General features: G+C 33.3%; 1 protein-coding gene across 4 annotated transcripts in view; it reads right to left on the bottom strand.

Moving 5' to 3' along the window:
* Window positions 1-25,977, bottom strand: part of LRBA (LPS responsive beige-like anchor protein) — a 725,574-nt gene that overhangs the window by 562,531 nt on the left and 137,066 nt on the right. For all 4 annotated transcript variants that reach the window (XM_079919265.1, XM_079919266.1, XM_079919268.1 and 1 more), the window contains 6 exons: window positions 25,638-25,735; window positions 18,069-18,161; window positions 16,738-16,846; window positions 15,870-15,951; window positions 13,196-13,319; window positions 12,709-12,901 (listed from right to left, as the gene is read on the bottom strand). In XM_079919265.1, the coding sequence (XP_079775391.1) occupies window positions 12,709-12,901; window positions 13,196-13,319; window positions 15,870-15,951; window positions 16,738-16,846; window positions 18,069-18,161; window positions 25,638-25,735 (699 nt within the window). The remainder of the gene's footprint in view (window positions 1-12,708; window positions 12,902-13,195; window positions 13,320-15,869; window positions 15,952-16,737; window positions 16,847-18,068; window positions 18,162-25,637; window positions 25,736-25,977) is intronic.

Genomic DNA, 25,977 nt, shown 5'->3' with positions numbered 1-25,977 from the left:
TAGATCCCACATGCATGCTGCAACTAAGAGTTCGCATGCCACAACTAAGGAGCCCACCTGCCACAACTAAGAGCTGGTGCAACCAAATAAACAAATATTAAAAAAAATAAAAATAAAAATTGCTGAATCTTCCCATATGGGAATATCAATAAGCATAGCTCAAAATGATCACCACCACACAACAGGAGATATTTTACAGAGACTCTGTTGCAACAGCTTACAACAATAATGGTATAAAAGATATAACAGTTAAAATCAAATTATAAATATTTATAAGCTTACACATATTTACTGATCTATTTTATGCAAAGTACCCTGGTTACAAATCTAAATGTTCTGGTCAAACCTAAGCACTTAAATGCTACCCTAATACAACCTGACTGGAGGGATATTAAGCATATAGCCTAGGTTATCCTAAGAAAACTGCCTAAAATAATTAGTTATGAAGACAACATTATACATTCGATAACAAAGGACAAAGAGAAACAATCCCGTGAGGAAAACAAGTCACATATGTAATAAGCGCTATACACTCATCATGTAATAAGCTCAAAAACATTTTTTGAATAAGTAGTATACTTTGCATTCAGAACACATTACCCCAAAATATGGCACATTGGCACACTATTTTAAGATGAAGGAATTTGAGAAACAGTAGGTATAGAAAAGACTCTCTGACCTTTTCATCCTCCCCGAAGCAAATCAGAAACACCAGGTTCTACAAGGTCTCTCTCATCTCCCCCTTCTCCTTGAAGCTTCTTATGTGAGAGGTGCCTATAGCCCAGAGGAAAAGAGCACCCTTATCTCAAAGACAGAAGTACGCCGAGAGGAATCGGAATAAACAGGCCTTGATGATTTTCCCCCAGTTTACTACTCTTAGTTCATACCCTTTGTCCTTCCACGCTTTTCCACGACTTTCCACCCTTCATCAAACCTAGTACAAGAACACTCAGGCTTAACCGTTTCTTTGGGTCTTCACTTCCTTATGAAGACTCCCATTTCACGTAAAACATATTAAATAAATGCACATGCTTTTCTCCTAATAATCTCTCTTTGTTAGTTTAATTTTCATGTCCTGCCAGGGACCTTAAGACAGGAAAAGGAAAAGGAAAAGTTTTTCTCCTCTACAATTCACATGATTTTTTTTCATTTATTTATTTATTTATTTTTGGCTGCGTTGGGTCTTCGTTGCTGTGTGTGGGCTTTCTCTAGTTGCAGTGAGCGGGGACTACTCTTTGTCAACGCAGTGTGCTGACTTCTCCTTGTGGTGGCTTCTCCTGCTGCAGAGCACAGGCTCTAGACACACAGGCCCACTAGTTGTGGCACACAGGCTCAGTAGTTGTGGCTCGCAGGCTCTAGAGCTGCAGGCTCGGTAGTTGTGGTGCATGAGCTTAGTTGCTCTGCGGCAGGTGGGATCTTCCCAGACCAGGGCTCGAACCCGTGTCTCCTGCATTGGCAGGTGGATTCTTAACCACTGCGCCACCAGGAAAGTCCTACAATTCACATGATTTAAATATAAAACAGTATATAGTGTAAAAGTCTCCCTCCCACCACTGGTCCTCACCTGTACAATTCCCCAACAATCAGGTAATCAGTTATTAATTTCTTATGTATCATTCCAGAGTATTTTTGTGCATATACATACAAATACAAATTCTCACTTTCCCACTTTTTTAACTCACTAATATCCACTATACACACTGTTCCACAGTTTGTTTTGTCACTTAATATATCTTAGTGAACTATCTCAGGATAGTTTTAATTTACAGTCCCTTACGAAGTGTCTTTTCATAAATCTAAAGTACTTTTTACTTAGTTTTCTATGGGTTGTTTGATCATGGTTTTCATTCATTTTTCTATTAGTTTGTCTTTTCGTATCTATTTCTAGGAGCACTTTATATATTAGGAATGTTATCTTTGCTCTGGTCCTAAACAGTTTTCCCAAATTTGTCATTTGCCTTTTGACTTTTGCTTATGGTATTGTTTGGTTTTTGGTCACAAAGGATTTTATATGTTTTAATATAGTAAAAAAAATAGTCTTTTTTTTCTCTTTAATGGTTCTAGATTCTAAATTATACTTGGAAAATTCTTACACACTCCAAGGTTACAGAAGAATTATCTGTGTTTTCTTCAAGTACTTTAGTTTCTCCCTCCACCCCCATCACAGCCCATTTCATTGATCCATAGGTTAAATTTCTTCGTACTCCAACTTTTTTTTCCCCCTAGATGAATCTTCTATTATCCCAACAATATTTATGGACTACTTCAAGTTTTCCCTTTATAATATACTAAAGTCTTATATGGAACTTTGTATATTTCTGGACTTTCTCTTCTACTCCCCTGGTCAGCCTATCTCTTCAGGTGTCAATACTACATTTTTTAAATTACTGACATTTGGTAATGTATTTTAGTATTCAGTAGAGTTAGTCCCCCTCACTGTTCTTTACAGAGTCTTCCTGGATGTTTTTACTTGTTTATTTTGTCTTACATTTCCTTAATAATTAGTTTACTCTGTTTTTTCTCCACCAAAAGAAAAAATGATTAATTAGTATTTTCCTGGGATTTCATTAACTTTATAAAATAACCTAAAGAAATGTTAATTTATTATAACTTTATGATGTTGAGTCTTCCTATTCTAGGAAGTATGTTTTTCCATTTGTTCATGCCTTTTGTGTGCCCTTTGGGAATGTTTTAAAGACCTTTTCAAGTAATTGAAAGTGTAATTTAGAGATATATACAAGATACTACTGGCAGTATACAGAAATTACTTAATTGTACCTAGAAATAAATGGAAGTACCGAGAAGATGCTGACATTTAAGTTTGGTCTTCATTAATGATTACTCATATGGAGGAAACAAAAGGATTAAGAGCAAGGGGAGATGCCATGCAGAAGGAATTTAAGAAGGTATGTGTAAGAATGGATGGTGAAAGAACATGGTTCATTTAAGACACTGAAGTTATTTGGTAAAGCAGTAACATTAAAGCATTTCTAGGAGTGACGAGCAATAAAAATAGTGTAAGCAGTGTCAATGGCAAGGAGGTAACAGACTACTAAAGGCTTTGGGAACCATGAGAAGGAATCAAAATTTTATCATACAGGTAAGGGCAAGCTTTATTTATTCACTGCTTAAAAGGCAACGCAGCCAAATAAATAAATAAAAATTCTTTTTAGAAGGCAACTCTGTGATTTAACACAGACAAATTACAAAGTTATTTTCTAATGAATTTGACTTGTAAATCCTACTATTCCACTTATATGTAGCTTAAAATAAACCCACTACAAAAAAAAATAATGAAAAACAAAAAATGGGACATACCTATACACAAACTGCCAAGGAAGGGAAAAAAACAAATTTAAAAGTAATACAATTGTATTTTTGTTTACATTGACAAACACTCTCTCCGGAACCAAATTTTAGTAAGGTTGCTCTGAATCCTCGTCTCACCTGGGCCCTCTGTCCTCGTCAGACCTACAGCTCTGAGTTTCAGCAAGAATCCTAGGTCAGTTTAGAGAGAATCCCCCATCCTCAATATCTGTTCACACTGACATCTGATCAGTTCCTCCTTCCCCACCATCTCCCAGGTGATATCTAATCAGCCTGGCCTGCCTTCAGCAAGAATCCTGTTGAAGTCCGGTTAACCAGAATCTCCCCCACCCCACATGTTTCCTCTTATTAAATTTCCATCTACTGAAGCCCTTCCCCCCATTCCTACCTTGTTCCGTGGCTATAAAATCCCCATTTCTCCTTGCTGTATTCAGAATTAAGCCAATCTCTACACTCAGGTCTTTTTTCCCCCTATTACAAGAGTTCCTGAATAAAATCTAATTTTACTAATTTAACTATTGTCTGACTCTGGTTCTCTTCAACTACATTTTAAATTAATTTCAATGTATTTTTTAAAAATTACCTCCACTAATTTTTCTGAACAGAGTTTTAGAGAAATCCAGAATATGAAAAGCAAATTAATTCACTCAATTATTTCTTCCTAGAATTTTAAGTGGTCTGATATTCAGATGTTACATCAAAGTTGCAACTTTTGGTCTGAAGCTCACCCCTTTTAGTAAGCAATGCTAGTAAATATAAAAACAAACTTTACTCTTTCATAAAATCATTTTTGAACGACATTTCCTTATTAACACCAAGTGAGGATGCAATTTAAAGAAAGCCTTCCAACCAACTTAGTATTCTCTTAATCTCTATAAATCATACTAACACATGGAAACATTCTAGAATTAATTTAAAAGAAATTTACTTAAAGCAATATTCTTCCCTCCAACTTCTTTAAAGTATGAAAACTTCCATCTAATCAATAATTGTTCCCTATTCCACAACATGCCTAAAAATATACACGTAATAAATACTAAGTTAAGCTCATTTTGATGGGCAATACCAGATATGTTTTTGGATACTTGCACAACAGCTGAGATACACAGAATGCTTAGTGCACACTATTTTAAGCATCTGGCATATATTGAGACAATCTTCAGAGCAACCCTAAAAAGACAGGTAGCATAACCCTCATTTTATATGCATGAAGATAGAAAGCACAGCGACATAAAATAGTATCACACAGCTACTAACTTACTAATCTTTTCGTTTTTACAAAGATTAATCTTGACCAATTTTATTTTCTTAAGAACAATCCAGACAGGTACTCTTGTGCAAAGCTAGAATATAAATTCATACACAAGTTTTTAGATAGCAACTTAGCAATACCTACTAAAACTTTTAAAAACATGTGCAGACTCCTAATCGAACCTTAGGAATTTATCCTACAAAATAAGAGACAGTTATATAGGCACAGGCTCATCACTGCTCAAAAACAAGGGAAAATTAAACTATAGTGCATATGCAATACACGATAATACAACTCAATAGATTTTTAAAATATCACCTCCACCAATTTTTCCAATAAAATTTTGGAGAATGCCAGAATATGAAAAGTAAACTTGAATCATTTATTCAATCATTCCTTCCTAGAACTACATGTGGTCTGATAGCATTCAGATGTTACATCAAAGCTGCAGCTTTTGTTCTTAACTTTACTTCTCCCATAATATTATGCAATATACATATACCTAATAATATGCAGCCATTAAATTCATGTAAGAAGTGTATCATTAATTGAAAGAGTACTGTAAAATAACATAAGTATTATAGTTTTATAAGAAAATAATTATATGTATGTGTATATTTATATACAGAAGACTGTAAAGTCTTGCACCAAAATATTAAGTCATGCACAGGTGATTGGATAAGAGGTGATTTCTGGATTTTGTGCGTATACATTTGCAGTAGGTTCCACATTTCCTACAATGAGCACATATAATTGTACAAATAAAAAAACAATAAATACTATTTGTTTAAAAAATTTGAAGCCAACGAATACTTTAGCAATTAAGTACAAAATACTGACAATCCATGAAATATGAAAATTTTATAACTCTTGAAATTTCTTACAAGAATACGTAGCTTTTAATTTTATTACATAGACACCATAAACTCACACATACAAATACATGCATGTTTATATTTGCCAGTTTATACCTTGTGATTTTTAAAAATACTTTTAAGAAACCACTTAGTGAATTCTAACAAAACTGATTTCCACATGCTTTTTACCCAACCTAAACTGTACTTTCCTCTTATATAAAATGACTGACATTTATGTTTAAGCCATTTCATCAGACTGTTAACAGCAAATAAATCTAAAGATAATTTAAATAATCCAAGATAACTAAATACTTTACCCCAAATTTATCATCTGGGGAGAAAAATCTAAGTCATATCATATCTTTAAGTCAAGTGAAAAAAACTTTTACTTGTTGATTATTTTAAGTCATAGATTGATTCTACATTGGCAATATAGGCCGCCTAGACAAAACACAGTTTTAGTTTTATTGTTTAGAAAAAAATATTTTTGGACAGTTCTTACAATTCAGAATATATTAAATGCCTTAATCTAAATTTCTATTAAAGAGTAGAAGCATTTTAGCGTACCAAGTGAAAACAGTATTATTTAATTACTCAAGATAATGTTCGATCTGAAGCATTAAAAAAAGGTAAAGAAAAAGAGGAATAATAAAAATCTAGAAAACACACAAAGTACAGTTACACTAGAAGAGCCCATTACTGCTTATAAAACCTAGTTCAGCTGTTGGAGGAGAGGGATACAGTGACAAACAGCTTCCCTGCTACAAAGGTGGCAGGATATCTATCAAACTGGACAATAAAATTGCAATTGAGTTTCTTTGGCTTTTTATAGCAGCTACATGTATCCTGATGTAACTCTGCAAAAGCTATCCAATTCTGCAATGTTAGTTTTTTACACACCAGTTCTTTATGAAGAACCATGTTATAAATCTGTGATACTAAGATTTTAAATGACTGCAAACAGGAAAAAATATACATTATTTCAGTATTATATGCGTTGAAATATTTGTAAACCTTTAGAATTAATATCTTCAGAGAAAAAAATTTGGTTCCAATCATTTCAGCAGAACTTTTATCAGCATGCTACAAATTGTTCACCTACTTACTCAATCACTTCAGCTCCATCCTAAACTTTATTAAATATTGATTTGAAGAGCTTTCGAGTATAAGTTTTCCATTTTACTTTAAAAACAGATATCAAGATATTAAAATTCAAAAAAAATTAACATAGTTACATTCAAATTAATTACTTTATATAAACTTCATTAAAGAGAAAAAAGCTTTTTAATCAATGAAGAAAATTCATAAAAGAGAAATAAAACTGAAAGACATTTATGAAACATTAAAATTAAAGGTGAAAATCACAAGAAGCAACTTGTAACTTTAAGTTTTTCTTTTCCCCCTCATAAAGTAAAGCTTCAGCACTTATTCTTTAAAGTATACTTTAACAGCAAAAAGGGACAGGTGTAGTTTTACTCAGACAAAATACTCTACATGAACTTAATCACTGTTTACTCCATTTTATAACTGTAATCCTAAAACTTGAGGCAAAGACTGGTTCTTGGCTCAAAGTAGGCAAAAGAAGCCTCTCCGTAAAGTACTATTTTCCTTGCAAAGGTTTTAAGATCTGTTTAAAGCCCTAAGTCACTGGAGTAAAGAAAAATATGAACTAATTTTATATATATATAAATTCACACAGAAAACTTAAAGCCTGTTTTGGGTTTCTTGTGTATAAATTTGAGTCTAAAAAATACTGATTTCAGATACTTCATAAGAAAAGTAGTTTATATTTCTTCCTTTAACATTTTCTGTGCCTTAAAATATGCTCCCAGAAAGAAAAAATACATTTTCCTTTATGATAAAAAATGTATTAAGGGGTCATAACTGGGGTCCATATTTAATTTACATAGACTTCTTCTATCTTCATTATGCTTTCTAAAGAGTATATTATTATTAGCATCTTAGTGTGAAAGTGGGAAGGGGATAATTTTATAAAAGTTAGTCAAAATAATTCCCTGTACAATCTGAGGGGCCCTCAAAATTTAGAGTACATAAGAAGGACTTATTTTAAAATGCAGATTTCTAGGAACATACCACGAGATTCAGATTAGGATTCTGAGGTGGGGTCCAAGAAACTAGAAGATGTGCATCCCAAGTTCCTCTGATGAGATGATCCCTAAAACATACTGTGTGTGATTCTGACACAGACTCAGATAGACACAGGCATAGATTCTGACATAAGTAATTTAAAGACAGCTGCTACGGCTATTTCCTGGGTCGTGGATAAGAGAAGACTGAGGCACTAAGGCACACACAGGGTGGCATGGCGCCACATGACAGTGGAACCAAATAGCCCCAAACAATGATGGCGTAGTCCTTCCTCCTCCTTCCTGAAACAAATATTTAACATGCAACTGCCAAGCACTCAGCACTATGCCCCGTTACGGGAGATATGACGAAGTATAAAACCCTTCATCCCTGCTGAGAGCTTACAATTAACAGCCACTTTTGACCAAGAATATAATATGAGAGTTATTACAGGATCATACTTGCTTAAATAAATACTAGTCTACATTTCCTATATGACACATTACTGCTCTTCTTCATGTACTTTACACACCCCCAAGCAAACCAAACAATTCCACATGCTTTTCCCTCAGGGAAATCATCTATGCACCTCTGCTTATGCCAATTCCTCCACCAGTGATTCTCATCACCCCAGTCTCTACGTACCCAAATCCTATTTATTACCCTTCAAGGTTGTAGTCAAATGACATCCATTCTACAAACCTCTCAAAGGCCCTCTCCTTTCACTGTGAATCTCTCTTCTAGGACACTTATTCCTTCCTGCCCTGTCTTTCAGTACATGTATTATCTCCCGTATTAGAAAGTAACTTCTTTCAGGATAAGATCTGTTCCGGATTCATCTTTCTATCTTTCGTAGTAAACCTGAAGGTACTCAACTAGAAGAAGACAGGAAAAACAAAAGGGAGGAGTGTTAAGAACAAAAAGAGGAAACATAAAGGTAGAAAGGGGAAGAAAAGAGGTGGGCCACTGGAGTAAGACCTAGACACAGAGTGACTGAAAACGAGTAAGAGAGCCCATGGAGGGTCTGACCAACAGACAGGGGAGAGGGGGGAAGGGAGCAGAGACAAAACAAATATAAACAGAGAAAAAGAAGAGGTTGGGGAAGGGTGGGGAGAGAGAAGATAGGGGGTACAGAAAGGGTGGAGGAACACTGGAGGGAAAAACAAAGAAAGAGAAGGAGAGGGATGGGAAAGAAGGAGTTGGTGGTTAAAAGAAGAAACAGAGAAATAAGCAAAGAGGGAGCAAGCTAGCTAGGCAGTGATAGAGGGTAGCACAGACTGCACCAGGTATCCACAGTCAGTGCCAATGCAGGGGGTTGGGTGGTGATTCGTTGGATATTGGGAAGAGGAAGAAAGTAGGGGGAAGAGAGGGAGTGAGGAAGTGGGGGGAAAGAGGCTAGGGGAGAAGGAGAGAGAGGAGAGAGAAGGGGGGTATTAAAACCTTTGCCTTTGATCACCTGAATTATTCATAGCAGTGAAAATGAATGAAGCAATGCTACATGTAACAATAAGAAAGAATCTTAGAGACAAAAGGTTTGATGAGAAAAAATAAGTAACAAAGAGCTCACACAGTACGACATCCCTTTCATAAAATACAGAAACAGGTAAAATGAGAGATTATATTATTTAGGAATACATTCTTTTAACTTTTTCAAGAAGGGAATAATAAACACTAATTCAAAATGATAATTAGATTTGGGTTGAGGAGGGTAGTTATTAGAAAGGGAGAACTTTTTTTAAGCTGGGTAGTCACACAGTTTCCTTTATAACACTTCATAGCATATATGCCATGCAAATTATTTTGGATGTAATTAATTCTTCATTTTAAAAGCTGTATTTATACCAAACATGAAGTGACTAGGGCCTTAACTAGTATGCTGGCAGTAAGAATGAGAACAAAAGAATTAACAGGAGGAATGACAGAACTATAACAAAGGAAAATAGTCGTTTAATTCTATTTCCTGTGATTTCACTCATTAACTCCTAACTTCAGATATACACATATATTACCACATTTACCATTTTTAGATTAGACATCGATGGTTAAGAAAAGTTTAGAAACTTCCCTGAGTTTACACAACTAAAAATGACTATAAATCAGAATTCAAACCGAGGACTATCCTGTCTCCAAAGCCCATGTTCTCTTCATGACTTACACAAACAGACTGGTGACTGGATATAATATTTAGCCATAAATGCTCAATAGCTCAAAGGTGCCTGAGATTTCTCCAAGTCTGACTCTTTTGTTTTGTGGACGAGACTAGGCTATTGGACCTAAATAGCCTATCATTTCAGTTCTCAAGCATTTTAGTCTCAGGATCCAAAGTACTGGTACCTCCCGAAAATCTTTACTTATATGGGGTGTGTCTATTACTACCTACCATATTAGAAATTAAAACTACGAAATTCTACAAATATTAATTCATTTCAAAAAAGCAATAAACCCAGTATATGTTAATATAAATAAGATATTTTTTGAAAAATGACTTTTTCAAAACAATAATAATAATGAGAAGAATGCTATTATTTCATATTTTTGCAAATCTCTTTCAATTCTGGTTTAATAGAAGATGGCTACATTCTAATATATGTTTTTGTATTCAATCTGTTGTATTATATAGTTTTGGTTGCAGTACATGAAAAAAATCCATCCTCTAACTAGATACGTAGCTGGAAAAGGAGGCCCTCACCACTCCCTGAAATGGTCTCCTGGGCTCCCAAGGTCTTCAGGCTGTACTTCAAGAATTACTGCTCTAAAGGTTACATTCCTTTCGCCATTCTTCCTAAGGACACGACAAACTGGAGTGTACACAAAAGTGCTGAATTAACATAGAATATGTAGAAATTTTTTTAAATCTAATTTATATGGGCACTTCCCTAACTGAGAATTCTCCCAGATATACCTGAAGTCCAATCCAAATTATGTGAAACCAAAACTCAACCGTTTTTCTCATTATCTCTTGTAAAGGGAAAAAATAATACCAGCAGAAAATCAGTCCAGACTGCAGTAGCCCACTACAACCGAAACCAGAATAGCTGGGCATCAGCACAAACTAAAGTAAGTTAGACAAAAGGTGGCAAAGCATTTCTGTGAAGTGCCAAATAGTAAATATTTTAGGCTTGGGAGCCAAAGAGTCTCTGTCACAAATACTCAAAGCTTTTAACATGAAAGCAGTCTTAGGAAATACATAAATAAATACAGGTGGCTGTATTTCAATAAAAATTTATTTACAGAAACAGGCCAGGCCAGATTTGGCCCTCAGGCCATGCTTGGCTGAACCCTGCCTTAGGGGGTCAGCTTAAAACTGGTCAGCTTAAAAATGCAGTGACTAAAACAAAGCCATTTTAGAAAATCACATCTTTGCCTTATTTAGCACCGGATTATTCTCAAACATAAATCTGTAGAGTAGTATCTTCCAATCTAAGATATCTTTGTAAATCCTTATGATAATAACACACCTTCCTCTCACTGAAGAAGGAGGAAGAAGAATGAATAACTCTTACGTACTTACAAATAGCTAAAAGTTATTCAAACACCCAAAAACATATATTTAGGAAATGACAATATATTCCAATAGAATGGCAAAATATTCCAGAGGAATAGCTATGACAGTCAATAAAACATTTAAAGATATACCAAATTTATCAATTCTGTTCTTTATCCTTCTAGTCAATTTATAATTAATATTTGTTAGCTATATTCCTTCTGTGTATATATAGAAAGAGTTCTTAAACAAGATATAAAAACCATAAACCATAATAGAAACTAATAAATTTTACTACATTAATTATTTGAAATGTAAAATTTCCTCAGAAGACACAAACATAAAACTCCAAACATAAACAGACAAGCAACAAATTGACAGAAGACATTCATAAACAATATAGGTAGCAAAGGATTAAGACCAAGAATACATGAAGAACTCCCACAAAACAACAAAAAAATGAAAATTAGTATTATGGAAACACAGCATTTAAAATTCATCAAATTTGCAAAATTTTTTAAGCTCTAGCCATAACAAGTGATAAGGTGATATGAAGCCATGAGAATTTATACATTGCTGGCAAGAATGTAAACTGATATACCACTTTGGAAAAGGAATTGCATTACCTTGTAATGTTTAACATCTGCACCCTACAAATCATCAATTCCACTTCTAGGAACATATATAGAGAGAAACTTCCCAATATATACAAAACGCATCAAAAATGCTCATCAACTGGTAAGCAGATAAAGTCATACCATGGAATACATACAATTGAGAAAACTGACCAACTACATTGGTCAATATGGATGAATCTCAAACAATGATAAGTAAAAATAGAAAGTTGCAGGAAAATGCATTTAATACAATACCATTCATATTAAGTATACACATGAAAAATAAAATTCTTTAGTGTGTTGTCTGTGTGTCTGTGTGTTTCTATAGTTAAAACATAAATAAGACATAGAAATAATAAAAACACCAAATTCAGGTGAGTGGAAGAAGAGAGAGGGGTTGAAAATGGTAGACAAAGCAATTGGGATAGGGAACCCAATTCCATAAACACTGGTAGGTACATTATTCCTTATACTTTTTTGTATGTCTAGGACATTTCATTAATATTTTTAAACAAAAGCTATACATAAATAACTAATACTGGCTTAAGTTTAAAAAAAGAGAAAGATTAGTGATTCTTCTAAACCAGTTCTTTAACTGACTGCGACATGAGCAAAGGCAAAATTAGCCAGAGCTTTTTCTGTTTAGTCAACCACCTTATACTACTAAAATAACTTCTCATCTTTGAATATTGTGCGCCACCTTGTGTTCAAAAAGCTTCAAAATACTACAAATTTCAGAGAACCATATCTTGAAAATGGCTACTTGAAAATATAAATTCCTTCATGCTGTGTTATAAGGTTTCACTTTATCAACTTAAGCACGCATGAAAATGACATTTGGAACAAAACTATTTTGATAGAGAAGAAGTTGGAAATATTTTATATTTCTTTTTAGTTATTCCCTTTTTTAGTTGCTCACTTCACTGCATTTCCAGAGAATAATCTGCCTTTTTTCCTTGATTTTAAGTATATAAAATTTTGTTTTTTCCTTGATTTTAAGTATATAAAATTTTGTTGAAGAATAAAACTCAAAATTACAGACATTTAAAATGCTAAAATACACTTTCATTTTAAAAAACTTACCTTTGAATGTGTGATTGATAAAGTGTCTACCCACACACGCCAGCCACCCCACTCATATTTGATTGCATGGTAAAGTAGGATTCGGAATATGGCATATACCATTTCTGTTATCTTTTGCTCATCTGAATTCTTAGGATTAAAATAGCAGAGAGAAAGCATCCACTCTTGCCACACAGAACACTGTAGCAAGCTCCTGAAAATTGTAAGAGGACTTGGAATTACTTAAAAAAATAAATCACCTGAAAGAATTCTAAAAATGTAAAAGTTTAAAACAAAATAAACAAAACAACCACCTTTATTATGCATCGAAAACAAACAGTGTGGTATTGAAAGCTCAATTAACTGTGTACATTACTTGTATACCTTAATGAAAAAAGCATATAGAAAATTCATTTCATGGTATTTAAAGCAATTTTTCTTAGAAAAAATGGGATTATTCAAAGCTAGACTTGAATATTGCAAATAAATGCTTTCTGATCCTGCTTACCTTCTATTTTCTCTGCTGTTATTAAAAAGTTTAATCATGTCAGAAAGAAAGGCTCTGCGAACTTCCATGCTCTCTGGGCACTGGGGAGAATTTCGAAGTAGGGTTGCAATTACTTTTAGTATCTCTGTAAGACAATTCATAAACTAGTAAAAAACAAAACATTACAAAAAATTCATAATGTAATATCATCAGTATATTTTAATTTCTTTCATTTCCCTGACATAAATGTCTACTGAAAACATCCTCTTCTGTGTTATAAAAGAAAAAATCACCTGCAGCCAAGACTGACAATACATAGAAAACATCCATAAACAAGAAAGGGATTTTTAAATTTTGTCATTAGAATGTGTAAAGCTAAATTTTAAAAGGTTATAATAAATGAAATTAAATTGTAAACAATTAAATGATGGTAAAATTGCAGACACCTCTCCCTTATCTCTGCCAGTTAGTAAAACTGACCTTAAAAATATCTGTATATAATCAAAATCTCAGAAAAAAGAGAATAAATTCTCAGCTTCTTCAACAAAATCTATACTATGCACATACTCTTTCCTTTATCATTGTGAATTTTAAAAGCTATCAAGATTTCCTTCCATAATTCTAAATCTAAAATTAGATACAAAAATATCAAAAGGAAATTAAAACTTATTTAACACCCCGAACAAATAAAACTGCTACCGTAATGGTCTTAAATATAATGCTGTATAAATTTCTAGTACTAACTTTAAGAAATTCTTTTAATACTGAGATACGGAACTTTAAAGAAACAAAAACAGCTATAACCCTGAATTTAAAATTAAATAAGATGTCAAAGTTTTACCCAATTAAAAATTGAGGATTTCTAAACCAGCACTTTGCCAAGGTTTTTGGTGATTCTGAAGCAACAAGTTCAAAATATCAGATATGAAGGTACTTTTATCATAAATTTAATGATATTTTAGGAGCAATTTCTGAACTCTTCAAATGACAAATTCAAATTTTCTCTACCTGCACAATGATTACAATGATGATAATCATAATAATGATAATGACGATAATAGCCACTAATTTTGAGAATATACTATTGTGAGACAAAATATTTAAGAAAACACAGGTATTAATACATTTAATCCTTATACAATGATAGGTTGATACTATTATTATCCCCATTTTAGAGACAAGAAAACTAAGGAACACCTAAATTAATTAATTTACCCCAAAATTACATAACTATTAAGACATGTAGACAAGATTGAAAAGCTAGACGTCCTATGTTTTTAAACACATTACACTGCCTATCTTTTCTGCCAGTATATTACATAGATAATATATTTTAAAATTCTTACTTCAGTAAGTCATTTTTCCATAGCTACATAAAATACATTTTATATTATATATATAAAATCAAGGTATTTTTGGGACTTCCCTGGTGGTCCAGCAGTTAAGACTCTGCACTGCCAATGCAGGGGGCCTGGGTTCGATCCCTGATCAGGGAACTAGATCCTGCATGCCACAACTAAAAGATGTTGCATGCCGCAACTAAAGATGCCACATGCCGACTAAAACATTCCACACGCCGCAATGAAGATTCCGTGTGCCGCAACTAAGACTCGGTTGCCGCCAAATAAATAAATAAATATTTTAAAAATAATAAAATAAAGGTATTTTCCTTTTTTACTCTCTAAAATAATGACACCACATCTCCCTAAAGGCTGAGAAAAATTAACCATGTGACATGTGTTTTTAAAATTAGTACTGAAATAGAGTACCACAAACATGACCATAACTCACCACACAAAAAGTAATTAAATTTTGAAACTCTACAGTTATTTTAATATCAATAATCTTAAAAAGATGAGAAATGTACACGTTTTATAAGTGTTTAAGAACTCTAAATATCAAAAGAAAAGACTGGTAACCAAGACTAAGTGCATAAACAATAAAGAAGATGGAAATTTTTCAATTCCAAACTTGGTATTCTTAACTTGACAGTAATTTAAGATGAAAGCTACCTCCATGGTCCATGTAACTTAGCCTGACATCACTAAATAGTGCAATCAAAACTTTACCAAAAATCTGAACATACATTAAAAACCCAAGATTTTATGCATATAATTCTTCAAAACCTCTATATAAACATTTCCACATAACCTAAAGCCAATGTGAAGTTATATTCAACATCAAACACAAATAAAACTAGTATTATATTAATGCCTATAATGAAATATTATTTGAACAATGTGTTTTCAACAATACCAACTTCAGGTTCTTCAGTGATTTTCCTTTTTAGTAGCAAAATCTACTTATAACAGTATAAAAAGGAAGGCAGTGGGAGAAATGGGAGAAGGTGCTCAAAGAGTACAAACTTCCAGTTACAAGGTGAATAAGCTCTGTGTATGTATTGTATAACCTGGAGACCACAGTTAACTATACCATATTATGTATCTGAAAGTTGCTAAGGGAGTCGATCTTAAAAGTTTTCACTACACGTAACACACAAAAAATAACTGTGTGAAGTGATGGATGTGTTAACTAACCTTACTGTGGTAATCACTTCACAACATATACATATATCAAGTTATTAGATTGTACATCTTAAAAGTACACAATGTTCTATGTCAATTATATTACAATAAAGGTGGAAAAACAAAAAGCAAATATCAAAAAAATAAATAGAAGTATGTTAAATACATACGAGGATTTTGTATCTTAACTGAAGAATCAGGATCTGGATGCTGTTTATGTATCACCTGAGTACAAATCTGTTCTATAAGAATCTACAGAAATGAGACAATAGATTGTATTAGCATAATCACTGTATTACCATCACTATTTATGAACTTTAAGTACAACACTAAACAACATTAAGTATACAGTCCAGTACTGTCATGCTAAATATCTCTTGCATTACATGGAATAAATAATTTCAACATTGTAACTCTACTTTTACTTGATTATAAAATGAGACATCGGGACTTCTCTGGTGGCACAGTGCTTAAGAATCTGCCTGCCAACGCAGGGGACATGGGTTCAAGCCCTGGGCCGGGAAGATCCCACATGCTGAGGTGCAACTAAGCCCATGCACCACAACTACTGAGTCTGCACTCTAGAGCCCGTGAGCCACAACTACTGAGGCCACGTGCCACAACTACTGAAGCCCACACACCTAGACCCCATGCTCTGCAACAAGAGAAGCCACTGCAATGAGAAGCCTGCGCACCGCAACAAAGAGTAGGCCCCGCTCGCTGCAACTAGAGACAGCCCACATGCAGCAACGAAGACCCAACACGGCCAAGAATAAATAAATAAATATTTTTTTTAAAAAAAGAGAGACATCAAACAGCCAATACAATGGAGAAAATACTTAAACAGAGATGTCCACACTGTTTAGAAATTCACCGAATAATAGATTTATTAAGATGCAGCCACATTTCCTTTATATAGCTAGTTTCAAAATCGTACATCAAACCTAAATGTTCTTATTTCATCTAGACACTACCAACTCAATTATACAGGTATTTTCATCAGAAATTAGGAAGATTAAATTCTAACTACATTCCTACCTCAAATAGGACATTATATGTGGTCATTGTGATTAAATTTGTCTGAAGCATGAGTCTTTCAGCTAGCAATGAAAACAATCCATGTCCAAGCATGACTTCAGCTTTTCTTCTGCAATTACATAGAAAAAAGAAAATCAAATGCAGAGTTTTATTATTCACTATTTAGTATGCATGCTGATGAAGGAGACACAAAAATGTTTTTCACATTATTAACAAATTCCAACTCAATAATGCCCCAATTTTCTTAGACCTAGAACTTATAAGGCCACAAAATCTTTAATAGAGAAATACAAACTACAAATACATAGGCACAATTAAAGTTTTAAAAAAATATGACTGGCTATGCCACAGCACAGCAAAAACTGTCACCAAAATCTTCAAAACAATTATTTATTAACTAGCTGCTTCTCTCCATTGGCCATGAGCTAAGCTCTACCTTAAATAATAATCTAAAGCCGACGAAGTAAAGTAGAAAAACAATGTGGAAGAAAAGGTAGAAGACATGCAAGAGAATTTTTAAACGAATACTGTAAAGATAAATATATCAATAGTAAATTAAACTTCCAAGCAAAACTTTAGAAACTGAAGGATCACAAACTTAATTCTACCCCTGGGTTTATCAAATGTTTTCTGCAAATGACCGGATATCATATATTTTAGTTTTTGTGGACCATATGTTCTCTGTAGTAACAAATCAACACTGCTGTTATAATGTATAAACAGCCATAGATAATAAGCAAATAAATGATTGCGGCTGTGTTCCAATGAAACTTTATTTACGGTCAGCCAGCTGGATTCAAAATAAAGATTACAAGTTTACCAATACTTTTCTACCACCAAAATTGTTCATTTTGGACAAATTTGGTGGTGTCCATTTCTGGTATAAGGAACGATAGGTAGGACATGAATATCTGTATTCAGCTAAGACAAAAGGAAACATGGAAGTTTCAGTTTTAGTTACACATACAGCAGAACACAGTATGTGACAAATAACCAGGTTACTACGTTAGCTTTATAGTAAAAAGCAAATAATGATCAAGCCACCTGAAATGAAGTTCCTACCTAGATTTACCTAGAATTCAACTTATACAAATGTATTCTTAGAATAAACAACAAAAAAGGAAAATTTACATAAAAACATAAACAATATACTCCTGCTCCCTACTTCATTTTTAACGTGTAGAAATGGGATTAAATTTATATAGCATTTTATGAATAAAAATAAATAAAAGATAGACGAGGGGAACCACAGAACGTAAATACTATTCCCAAGATTTATAAAATAAATATGTAATATACAACAGTCCATTTTAGATTTCATGCATACTCACTTTGGGGCCAGGTGTTTTAAAAAATAGCCCATTGCCTTGAGAGCTTGTACTCTGATTCCTTCACTTGTTGATGCCATAAGTTTATAGATAACTCTGAATAAATAAAAATTAAAAACAAATTACTATGAGTATATATTTCAAAAGTAAATACCTAAGATATACTCGTGTATATTTTTTCATATAGTCACATAATTTTAAACCTAACTTCAAGTAAGATATGGGTGAATTTAATATACATTTCTGACATTTAAAAACTTGTTTATCAACTACATGTTGTCTTCAAGAAACCCACTTTAAATATAGACACATATAGATAAAAAGTAAATGAATGGATAAAAATATACCATGTTAATTTAACACTAATCAAAAAGCAAGAGCAGCTATATTAATTTCAGAAAGAGAAGACTTCAAAGTAAGGAAAGTTATCAGGGATAAAGAAGGGCATTACATCATGATAAAGGGGTCAATTCTCCAATATGACATAACAATCCTTAACATGTATGCACCTAACTATAGAGCGTAAAACTGTGTGGCAAAAACTGACAGAACTGCAAGGAGAAACAGATGAATCTATTATCATAGTTGGAGATTGCAAAACCCCTTTCTCAAAAATGGACAGATCCAGCAGGCAGAAAATCAGTAAGGACATAGTTAACCTCAAAAATACCATCAATCAACAGGATATAACTGACATCTATAGACTACTTCATTCTACAATAGTAGGATACACATTTTTCTCCAGCTCACATGGAACATTCACCAAGTAGACCACATCCAGGGCCATAAAACACACATAATCAACAAATATAAAGACTGGAAATTATATAAAGTTTGCTCTCAGACCATAATGGAATTAAATTAGAAATCAGTAACAGAAAGATAACCGAAAAACCCCCAAAATACTTGGAGATTAAACAACATACCTCTAAATAGCATGTGGGTCAAAGAAGAAATCTCAAAAAATTAAAAGTATTTTCAACAAAATGAAAATGAAAGCACTACTTATAAAAATCTCTGGGATGTTGCAAAAGCAGTGTTTACAGGAAAATTTATAGCACTGAATGCATATATTAGAAAAGAAGAAAGATCTGAAATCAATAACATAAGTTTTCACTCTAGGACACCTGGAAGAGAAAATTCAATTCAAAGTAAGCAGGAGAAAAATAATAAGTATTAGAGTAGAAATCAACAAAATTGAAAATAAAAAATCAATAGAGAAAAATCAACAAAACCCAAAGCTGCTTCTTCAAAAAGATCAATAAAATCAGTAAGCTTCTATCCAAGCTAAGGAAAAAGAGAAAGGATGTAATTTACTAATATCAGAAATGAAAGCAGGGCTATCCCTACAGAATATTAGTGCTACTGATGCTACCTGACTTCAAGACTTACTGCAAAGCTACAGTAATCAAGATAGTGTGGTACTGGTAAAAGAATACACAAATAGATCAACAGAGAGCCTAGAAATAGACCCACATAAATCTAGTCAACCAATCTTTGACAAAAGAGGAGCACAAGCAAGACAATTAACAAAGATATTCTTTTCAACAAATGATGCTGAAACAACAGGACATCCACATCCAACAAATGAATCTAGACACAGACTTTACACCCTTCATAAAAATTAACTCAAACGTGGATGGATCTAGAGACTGTCATACAGAGTGAAGTAAGTCAGAAAAAGAAAAACAGATATCGTATATTAACGCATATATGTGGAACCTAGAAAAAGGGTACAGATGAACCAGTTTGCAGGGCAGAAACTGAGACACAGATGTAGAGAACAAACGTATGGACACCAAGGGGGGAAAGCTGCAGGGGGTGGGGGTGGTGATGTGCTGAATTGGGAGATTGGGATTGACATGTATACACTGATGGATACAAAATGGATGACTAATAAGAACCTGCTGTATAAAAAAATAAATAAAATTAAATTAAAAAAAAATTAACTCAAAATGGACCTCAATGTAAAACGCAAAACCATAAAACTCCTAGAACACAACAGAGAAAACCTAGATGACCTTGGGTATGGTGATGTCTTTTTACTTACAACACCAAAGACATGATCGACAATAAAAATAAATGATTAGCTGGACTTCATTAAAATTAAAAACTGCTCTGCAAATGACTGTATCAAGAGAATTAGAAGACAAGGCACAGACTAAGAGAAAATACTTGCAAAGGAAACATCTGATAAAGCACTGTTATCCAAAATATGCAAAGAACTCTAAAACTCAACAAACAACTGGATTTTTAAAAAAATAGGCCAAAGAACTTAATAGATACCTTGACTAACCAAGATGGAGTAAGGATAATACAGCCTTTCTATTTTGTGTATTAGAACCACAACTATAGAAAAAACACAAAAAGCAACCTCCAAAGTACTCCAAAGACTAAACAAAACTAGGTGCATTGGGGTAGGGGAGTTAATACTTGCAGATTACCCATTTCAGAGGTAAGAGTCTCAATTTTCAATTTTCTTTTGTAAATATGACCCATAAGTGGGTCCCTGTCTCAGAGTTCGTTTCTGTCAGAAGTTCAGGTAGCTAATATTCTGAGAAAAACTGTCCTTCTGGTTAGAGGAACTAAGAAAATGGGTCCTTATAGGCTAGAGAGCGTCATGAATAGGAGCAAACAGGAGAGAAGGATCATCAAAATCTGTGTAAAAACCTGCAAAAGCCCTAAACTGACCCAAGAGATGCAATGTATGGGGCAGACTCAGACCAGAATAATAATTTAATATTCTAAATTGAAAGAAGACCTGAATTATCACCCAATTCTCCGCCTAATCCCTGAGTAGTGCATGTACAAGAAAAACCCAAAGGAAGACAAGAGAGGTTTTAAAAATGAAGTGCCATCAGAACCGCCATCCACAAAGGACAGGCAGAACTTGCAGTCTGACCCTTCTTACCAAAATAAACCAAAACAAAACAAATCAACATTTGTTAACAGATCATAACAAGTCCCAGAGTTGATTTTAAAAAAAAGATAACACAACATCCATGATAGATTAAAAAACACTTAATGTACAAAGAACAAAGAAAATGTGACAATTTCTCATGGGAAAACACAATGAACAGATGCTGATGGGATAGGCAATTCTTGCAATTATCCCACAAAGATTTTTAAAGCTATTATAACTATGCTCCAGAAGGTAAAAGTAAACACAGTCTAAGTGGATCAGAAAATAAAGTTCTCATCAAAAGAAAGTATAAAAATTAACTGTATTGAAATTATACAACTGAAATGTACAAGAGCTGAAATATTCATGAGATGGGCTCAACATCAAAATAGAAAAAACAAAGAAAAAGTTTATAAACTTGAAGATCAAGTTTATCATACATGTCAAATTTCTATATCAATAGAAAGTATCAAATCTGAAAACAGAGACAAAAATGATTGAAATAAACTAAAAAGAAGCTGAGGGAGATGTGCATTAAGACCTCTAATATTCAAGCCACTAGAAATCCAAAATGAAAGAGAAAGATACACCTGAAACAAAAAAATATTTTAAAATAAGAGCATAAAACTCCTCAGACTTGGTGATAAAAACAAAGAAAATGAAATTTCAGGGAGTATGGTTGGGGAAGAACAAAAGAACGTGTCCTGAAAGCAAATATAAAAATCTAATACATTATATTTAGCAGAGAAAGATTTGATTTATCATAGGTTTCTTCTTCGAAATCATGGAGGCCAACAGACAGCGGGAAAATAGTTTAAAGTATTGAAAGAACAAAAACTAGAAACAGAGAATTCTACATGCAGCAAAAATATCCTTGGGCAAAGGCCAAATAAAAGCATTTTCAGAAGAAAAACTAAGAAATCATGTTTCCAGCAAAACTACTCAACAAGAAATGCTTCCTTCACGAATTAAGAGTAAAAGAATTACAGATATCTGAATAAACATAAGTTTTTTCTCCTCTTAAATTCTTTAAACTACATATTACAAGTGAAATTAAAAATTATAACATTGTCTAGAGAGGCTTATGATACATTAGATACAAAAAGGAACAATGGTGGAGCTTAAAGGTATCAATATACTTGCAGTGGTTCCATATTTTATTTGAAGACACAGAATATTAACTCTAGGTATACTGTGAAATCTCTAAAGCAGCCAATAAAAATTTACACGAAGAGATAGATCCAAAACCTAATAGAAATTAATTTTCAAAGACTTCTAAAAGAATTTAAATACAAAGCAAAGGAAAAACAAAGGAAAAATTATACTGAGACAAATAAATAATAAAACACTAGATGAAAATAAAGCTATAATCAATAATTACATTAAAAGTAAATAGTCAAAACACATTGAAAAGACTAAGTGCCTCAGAGTACATTTTAAAAAATAAAACATCCAACTACACTGTGTGTATTAGTCATTGTTTTCTATAGAAGGAGAACCAACAGGTTGTGTATATATACAGAGACAGATATTTATTTTAAAAAACTGGCTCACACAACTGTGGAGGCTAAGTCCAAAATCTGCAGGATAGACAAGTACTCTGGAGATTGAGGAAAACATAACCCAAGTCCAAAGGCATTGTGTTGGTAGAATTCCTTTTTATTTTATTAATACCTTCAACTGATTTGATAGGCCCACCCACATTATAGATGGTAACCTGCTTTACTCAAGGTCTGCCAACTTAAATGTTGACCACATTCAAAAAATGATTTCACAAAAATATCCACGATAATGTCTGACCAAATATCAAGGAACTATGGCCCAGCCAGTTGACACAAAATTATCCATCATACTGTGTACATAAGAAATTCAATTAACTATAAAGATATAGATAAATTAAAATGGAAAAAAAGATATACTATGCAAACACAGAGCAAAAGAAAGTTGGATTAGCCATATAAATATCAAACTAAGTAGATTTCAGATCAAGAAACATTTCCAGGTGGAAAAAAAGGAAAAAACATAATTATAAAAGCATTAATTCCCCAACAAGGCATAAAAATCCTCAATATAGATAAACTTAATATCTGAGTTAAAATACCTGAAGCAAAAAATGATAAAAATACAAAGAAAGAAAAAGAGAAAAAAGCATATTTATAGTCAGAGATTTCAATAATCATATCTCAATAAATGACAGAACAAGTAGACAAAGAAGCAGTAATGGCACAGAAGATTTGAAAAACGGTATCAACCAACTTAGCCTACTTGACATTTATAGAACACTCCATCCAACAAAACAACATCAAAATACATGTACTTTTCTGGTGTGCATGGAACATTTACCCAGATATACCACATGCTGGACCATAAAGCAAGTCTCAATAAATTTTAAAGGATTCAAGTCATACAAACATCCTCATAGACCAAAATGAAATTAAATTAAAATTCAAACAGGGACTTCCCCGGTGGTCCAGTGGCTAAGACTCCACGCTCCCAATGCACAGGGCTAGGGTTCGATCCTCTGTCAGGGAATTAGATCCCACATGCCACAACTAAGAGTTTGCATGCCGCAACTAAGATCATATGCAGCCAAATAAATAAATAAATATTTTTTTAAAAAAGAAAAGAATCCCATGGCCAAGTTAGCATAGGAAGCCCAGGGATTAACGATTAAAAAAAAAATTAAAATTCAAACTTAAAAAGATCTCTGGAATATACTTCTAAATAACACATGGATAAAACAAGAAATGAAAAGAAAAAAGTATTTCGAACTGAATAAAAATGACATTAAACTGAAAGTGCTTAGGAAGAAATTTAAAGCACTAAATACCTATATTCAAAAAGAAGAAAGATCTCAAAACAGTGACAATGAATAAATTTGATTAACCTCTAGCCAGATTGATTTGGAAAAAAGAAAGAAGAAAAAGTATTAGTGTCAGAAATGAGAGAGGTAAAATCACTACAGGCTTCTCAGATATTTAAATGAAAATAAAGGAACAACTTTATATCAATAAATTTGACAGTTTACATGAAACAGACAATTCCTTGATAGATAGAAACTTACCAATACTTATCAAAGAATAAACAGATAATCTAAACAGCCCTATATCTATTAAGAAAATTGAATTTGTAGCTAAAAATATCCCTACAAAGAAAATTCCACTCCTAGCTAACTTCACTGGTAACTTTTAGCAAACACTTAAAGAATAAATAATAATAATTCTATACAAACTCTTCAAGAAAATTAAAGAGTAGGGAATATTTCCCAAATCATTCTATGAGGTCAGCACTTTGGCACTTAAATCAGCAGACTCTGAATATAACAAATTACCCTTCATAATGTGGGTGCCTCATCCTAACAGTTGAAGGCTTTAATAGAAAAAAAGAAAGGACCTCCCTAGAGGAAGAGGGAATACTGTCAGCAGACTGCCTTTGGACTCAAACTGCAACATCAACTCTTATCTGGGTCTCCACCTGCCAGCCTGCAAATTTTGGAGGCTTCCACAATCACATCAGCCAATTCCTTAACATAAATCTCAATATCCCTCCCTCTCTCTCTCTCTCTCTCTCCCTCCCTCTCTCTCAGGCATACACACACACACCCACACCCTTTTGGTTCTGTTTCTCTGCGAATCTCTGAAAATACACTCCTTAGGTATAATGTATAAAGTCATCTTCTATCCTACAGAGAATGAGTACTGAAAGGTAACAAATAAAAACTTTGTAATAGAGGATTGATATGGGAAATTTATTATAACTAAATCAGTAAATTAGTTACTGTAGCTGATCATCCAGCAAAGTAGCTGTTAAACTTTTGTAGCCCAAAAACCTTCTCATTAAACGAAAGATTTAAAACAAAAGTATTTTCTTTTGTTACGATGATTGTTGCAGACTGAATGTGTGCTCCTCAATTCACATGTTAAAGCCCTAAGCCCCGCAGTGGCTGTATTTGGAGATGAGGCCTATAAGAAATCAATTAAGATTGAATGAGGTCATAAGGGCGGGTCCCTGATTCGACAGGATCAGCATCCTTATAAAAAAAAAAGACTAAAGAGCTTGCTCTCTCTCTCTCTTTCTGTTCGTGCACACACACACAAAATCATGTGAACACACAACAAGAAGGTGGCTGTGTACAACCCAAAGGGAAAGCCCTCACCAGACACCAACCCTGCTGGCACCTTGATCTTGGGCTTACAGTCTCCAGGACTATGGGAAAACAAATTTCTGGTGTTTAAGCCACCTGCTCTAGGGTATTTTGTTAAGGCAGCCCGAGAGGACTAATACAATGATGATTTGGGATTGGGGTTGGAAGAGGTTATGTTTTAAAGGGAAGATAGAGATCTTCTCTTGGATCACAATTGAATATTTTTGTTTTAGGACCTAAAGATAAGTCTGCTGAAGAAGTTGACCTTACAATAGCAGTATAATAGCACTAACCATACAAAATACTGGAATGATTTGCCTGATCTGTCCTCACATACTAAATAGTACTAACACAGCCTCTATATTTAAAGATTTTTTCAAAAAACATAAGACATGAAATAAAAAGCTCTTATATCTTAAATCATTTTATAAGATCCAGTAATAATTATCATATCTAAGAATCTGTCATTTCCAAACTGATCTCTTCTATTAAATATATTAAAATTCTTGAAATGTTAAACTCTTACCGTAACCCATTCCTTTGGTCAAAAGCAGGTATCATAGAATTAGGATGTTCTGACATTAATGCAACAAGCAGCTGTAGGACATCCATTAGATTGTCATCCTAAAATTATTTTAGAATTTTTTTAAATAAAGAAAAACAACTTATTTGGACAATGACTATTTCTCAAACAATGAATTTTAACTTAAAAAAAAATAAGTAGACAGCTATACGAATCCACTCTTTTTAAGCAAACATTCTTTACACACACGTTACACACACCTGCATAACTCAAAATACACAACACCAAATAGTCAAATAATTTCTTAATCAAAGATATAAAATGTCTCTTATACTGTATCAAG

Source organism: Stenella coeruleoalba, assembly GCF_951394435.1.
Source record: "Stenella coeruleoalba genome assembly, chromosome: 4".
Taxonomy (NCBI): Eukaryota; Metazoa; Chordata; class Mammalia; order Artiodactyla; family Delphinidae; genus Stenella; species Stenella coeruleoalba.
The sequence above is the reverse complement of the archived record's forward strand: the minus strand, read 5'-3'. Positions and strand labels throughout refer to the sequence as shown.